Source organism: Poecilia formosa, unplaced genomic scaffold (genome assembly GCF_000485575.1).
Source record: "Poecilia formosa unplaced genomic scaffold, Poecilia_formosa-5.1.2 Scaffold376, whole genome shotgun sequence".
Classification (NCBI taxonomy): domain Eukaryota; kingdom Metazoa; phylum Chordata; class Actinopteri; order Cyprinodontiformes; family Poeciliidae; genus Poecilia; species Poecilia formosa.
In genome coordinates this window covers 354911-360017 of record NW_006800315.1, presented here as the reverse complement: position 1 = coordinate 360017, position 5107 = coordinate 354911, and the positions used below count along the sequence as shown (strand labels likewise).

The 5107-nt window shown below is 52.2% G+C and overlaps 1 protein-coding gene across 4 annotated transcripts in view; it reads right to left on the bottom strand.

Annotated features, from left to right (window-relative positions):
* ccdc88c (coiled-coil domain containing 88C) overlaps positions 1-5107 on the bottom strand; it is a 41395-nt gene that overhangs the window by 30187 nt on the left and 6101 nt on the right. For all 4 annotated transcript variants that reach the window (XR_001659123.1, XR_001659124.1, XM_007575396.2 and 1 more), the window contains exons 4-13: positions 4324-4393; positions 4175-4233; positions 3491-3574; positions 3191-3334; positions 2923-3113; positions 1009-1090; positions 778-936; positions 516-662; positions 283-433; positions 19-200 (exon numbers count right to left, since the gene is read on the bottom strand). Coding sequence is in view for 2 of the 4 variants with exons in the window: in XM_007575396.2 (XP_007575458.1) it covers positions 19-200; positions 283-433; positions 516-662; positions 778-936; positions 1009-1090; positions 2923-3113; positions 3191-3334; positions 3491-3574; positions 4175-4233; positions 4324-4393 (1269 nt within the window). In the remaining 2 variants the exon portion in view is untranslated. The remainder of the gene's footprint in view (positions 1-18; positions 201-282; positions 434-515; positions 663-777; positions 937-1008; positions 1091-2922; positions 3114-3190; positions 3335-3490; positions 3575-4174; positions 4234-4323; positions 4394-5107) is intronic.

Genomic DNA, 5107 nt, shown 5'->3' with positions numbered 1-5107 from the left:
GGTCCAACTCCTGCTCACCTTGTTGCTCAGGCTCTGGTTCTCCCGGTCCAGTTCCTGCGTGTGCAGCTGCTGCTCCTGCAGGAGCAGGTTCTCCTCCTTCAGTCTCTCTATGGAGGCCTGCAGCTCCCGGTTCTCCTTCTCCAGCTTCAGAACCCGGCTGGAGACGCCTTCATTGAGCTCGTGGACCAGAGACTTGCGACCTGCGGAGCAGAAAGGTCAGAGAGGTCAGCCGGTTCAGGGAGCTGACCCGATAGCAGCTTGGCGGGCCGATCAGAACCGTACTCTCTGAGGCGAGGCCATCATGGTTCTTGGAGAGCTGCTCCAGCTCCCAGCCCAGATGGGCCGACTCGTTCATGCTCTGCTTCTGGCCCAGCTCCAGCAGCAGGTTCTCCTCCAACAGCTCCTCCAGCCGCTGCCGGTCGCCCTCGCGCTCCTGCAGGACAACCAGGACCATCAGGTTCTGGTTCTGGAGGGAACCCAGACCCAGAGAGGACTGTCAGGTTCTGGTAGCGTACCATCTCCAGGTCGTGGATCTTGGCGCGCAGCAGCAGGTTGTCCTTCTCCAGCGTGTGCAGCTTGTCGCAGCGCCCCCTGGCGGCTGCCAGCTGCTCCTCTAGCAGCACCTTGGTCTCCAGCAGCGTCGTGTTGTCGTCTCGCAGCTCCTGCGGGAACGAAGCACAGTCCTGACCGGGTCCTGACTGGGTCCAGCCACACAGACCAGGTTCTGTGTGGCGACCGGCGCCACACAGAACCTGTGCTCCAAGTATTCACGTCCACCTCCATCCGGGTCTTGTAGAAGTGAACATCGTTGAGTCGCTCCTTGCAGCGGCCAAGCTCCACCTCCAGCCGGTCCACCCGCGCCGCTCGCTCCCTCAGGGCGTCCACCTCGTCCCGGTACGCTCGGACCGAACGGGCCTCGCAGGACAACGACTGGTTCTGATCCACAAACACACGATAAGTGTAACCGGCTGGACGAATGTTCTGGCTCTGAATGGAGTGAGATCGGACCTCTTGCTTGAGTTTCTGCAGCTCCTGATCCAAACGCTCCGCCTCGTGTTTTGAATCCATCAGCTGTTCTGTTTTCTCCTCCCTGCAAACAGAACCAGAACCATCAGACCCAAAGACCCAAAGCATTAAATCAAATTCAGCAGCATTGATCATCTCAATAATAAATGTTACATTTATGTATCTGTGTTAAGTTATCAGCATTTATGGCCCCTGAAGACTAGTTGTGGGTTTAGATGGTTTCATTGGTGATGTTTTCCATAAAATATAATAAGCCAGTAATACTTTTACATTTCCTGTCAACAGTAGTAGGTGAGACAGTCATGGAAAAATTATATATAGTAAGATAATTTATATTGCTATTTTCACCCTGTGTTTTGTACTATAAAGTATTTGTTTTTCATTTAGCTTAACCAATTTTGATGATTTTTCACTGCATTTTCCCATTCAAATGCTCGGAAGCTGAGTTGGTGAGGCAGCAGTGAGCTGAGCCTCACCTGGACTGATCAGCCTCCAACTGCACTGGCTGCCATTCTATGGGAGCAGCTCCTCCTGTCTGTATGTCGCCAATAAAATGGTTGAAAAACATTTAATGTATGAACTGATTTTCCATAATCTAGCTACAGTGTACAGTGTTTGTTATCCCCAACTGTGTGTGACGTGTTTCGTGTGCTGAGGAGCAGAGAACAGATTCGAGGTGAGGCAGGCAGTTCTCTGGCCTCATGCCAGGGGGCGCTCATGATCCCAGACATTGTGACTCCACGTCTGCAGAGTAAGAGACAGCGAGCTAGCCATACAGTAAATAAGTGCAGCGATATATTTAACGTTTTCTACATCAAATCATTTCTAAACTGAAACAGTTTTCTAAATATGGAGCTAAAACAGCCTCATAATTCACAAATGGACAGAACGAGATCTGTCCATTTGTTTTAATGCTAAGGAACAGGTCTGAATTACCAATAAATAGCTCTGGAAACCTGGGATATTAGATATTAGGCTCTATCTGAGGTTGATATGAGAAATTTCAAACCTGCTGGAATATCATCGAAAACAACAGCAAATTCTTTAGGAGTCACAGGGAAATTATATTTACAAAGAAATTCACCATAATTAAACACCTCAGGTCTAAGCTGTCAGTTCTTCGTCATGGCTACAGCCCTGCTAGAATGGGTTAATCTGATTGGTTGCTGATCATTCAATCAGATAGACCCAGGAGAGAAAGTAGGGGGGTATGGTCGGGGACTTCTTTTCTCAAGTTGTGTGGAGGATAAACTTTGCTTTGGATGAACTGATATTTTTGTGCAGAATGAGCAGCGCATGGACCTCATGTATAAGTAAAGGTGAGATGGCAATAATTTTGTTTAGTTTATTAGTGAAATGTGCCTGTTGTGGGCTACAGTCTGGATGTGTAAAGAATGCAGAAAAAACCCCTAAACTGCTGTTAGCTTAGCCAAGCCTAAAACCATACCACTGCAACAGACTGGACGTTTTGTTCTTTAAGTGGAAAATATTTGAGTGTTTTTTGGTGGTGAATTGTGAAACATAAAGTAGCGTTGCTATGATCAGTTGCTATGGTAACAAGTCTGCGTGTGGCTACAGAGAAAGAGTAAGAAGTGGTTTTAGGTTGTACTTCGGTGTTCCCTTGGCTGTGGAGCATAGCACTAAATTAAAAATACCTACATTTCTAGGCTTCACTGAATTAAAAGAATTATTCTACCGCGGCAGCGCGGCTATGGATGGCATGTAGAAGAAAAGTCTTTTTGCCCTCCAGCGCGAAATCTCCATATGTAAGCAACCACATGCAGGGGGTCTACGTTTATAAATCTGATCATGATTAAATCAGAGCCTCACCAGCTGTGAGGCTCGTCAGGGTAGAGTTAGTAGCACTAATAGCAGTAATGACGGTGGCGGACTCACAGCTCCTGCCGGTAGCGGCGTAGCTTGGCCTTGCTGTCGGCCAGCTCCACAGCCAGGTGCTGCTTCTCCTCCTGGGTTGGCTCGGTTCCGGATGGCCCGCCCTTCTTCGGGGCTCGGTCCGGCTTCTCACCTCCCTCCAGGGGCCGCTGGTCGGACAGGTAGTCCCTCTCCAGGGTGAGGTCCAGGATCGCCTGGGGGACGGGACAGAGGTTCTGTTGGACCTGTGGCTCGGAAAGAACCCGGCCGGACGGGACAGGCGCCTCCGTACCTCCGTGGCTTTGTCTCGCTGGTCGATGAGTTGCCGTAGCGACGCGGCCATGTTGCGGGACAGCGGCTCCAGCTCCTCAGGGACAAGCTCGGCTCCATCCTCCATCCAGGACAGATCCAGGACATTCAGCGGGTTGTGAGTGACCTGAAGCAGAAGCAGATTCACTCTATGGATGAAGCTAAGCCCCGATCCAGGACATTCAGCGGGTTGTGAGTGACCTGAAGCAGAAGCAGATTCACTTCCTGGATTAAGCTAAGCTCCTCCCTCTATAAGCTCCTCCCTCCTTGCTGAGGTTCTGACCTCCTGGATGTGAGACACGATGGCGGCCTGAGTCTGGATGTCCAGCAGCTTGATCTTGTCGATCATCTCCTCCTTGCGCTCGCTCTGAGGACAGACAGGAAACATCAGCAGGTTCTGGCGCCGCGCTGACGCCTCATGGCATAAACTGCTGTGTCAGCGGTTGCTATAGTGATTCAGGGAGGGGGGGGACATTTAAACCTCAAACGGCGTGAAAGCTTTACATCAGAACCACCTGCTGGTCCCACACAGAAATTACTGGGTCTGCAGTGGTTCTGGCAGATTCATCAGAACCTGCAGGTCCAATCAGAGCTGGAAGTCAGTGACTCTGCTCTGGGCTGTGATTAGACAGGATGGTTCTGATGGAGGTCCCAGCTGGCCCAGTTCAGTTCTTAGCTGAAGTTCTAAGCTTTTCTGGCCAGTGTTCCCAGTGTTCCCAGCTGGGCTCTTCCTGTTCCAGACTGGAACAGGTTTGTTTAACAAATTCCTGCCAGTCCAAACAAAGACCCATTCACACATGTTGCCATGGTAACCACCCCTTTCCTGGAACCAGTCGGACCAGCACGGGAAACAAAGGAAGAAACAGGAAACCCCCACCTGATGCTCAGGTTACAGCCAGAACGCTCACGCCACACCCCCCAGTGGAGCCCCGCCCACACGGAGCCCCGCCCACACGGCCAAACTCACCTGCACGGCGCAGCCCAGCAGCAGCAGCAGCAGGCGCTTCAGCTCCTCCATGCTCCCCACTGAGGGGACAAAGCAGACTGTTAGTGGGAGCAGCAGGAGCGTTGCCTGGTTCCCCAGACGGACTGGGGGCAGAACTCCATGTGGGTTACCTGACATGGGGTCGTTGGCGATGAGAAGGATGTTGGGAGGAGGCATCACTACCAGCTGCTGCAGCGTTTCCTGCAGGAGAACCAGGAGGAGGTTCAGACCAAGGTCACCTTCATCATCATCATCATCATCATCATCACCTTCTTCACCTCCTGAGCCATCACAAAAGGTGATGGCTCAGGAGGTCAAAGGTCAACCTAGCAGTGGGGCTTCGACATACCATTGGAACCAGATCAGGTCTGGACCAGTCGATACCAGACCACCTTCCTCATTTACCCTTATTCTGTCCAGGAGTCACATGACCAAACTGACCTACAGACTGCAGAACCAGAACCGGGTCTGGACTCAGAACCGAACAGTGACACAGTGCAACCATGCAGACCGGTTCTGACCCAGCCAGCAGGAAACAGCTGCAGTCTGGGTCAGGAAGTAGCAGGGAGGGAACGCTCCCCATTCCTCAACATCCGGCCCCGGTCCCAACACCTGCACACCCGGAGCCAGATCTAGGGCCGGGAGGCAAACAGAGGAACCGGGTCACAGGTTCTATTCAGAACCAGCACTGTCCGGTCAAGGAGGATCAGTTGACTGCAGGCGCTCTGGTTTCACCAGAACACCCAGGCTGAATAAAACATGGCAGCTGGCGACCAGACTGCCCATAGGCTCCGCCCACATTGAGGCCCCGCCCTTATCGAGGCTCCGCCCACCAGGCCTGCTGCTGAGTCGAGCTCACTGAGGTGTCAGGTTCCTCTGCTGGTGGGTGCCCTCCGTTACTGTGGAGACGGGGAG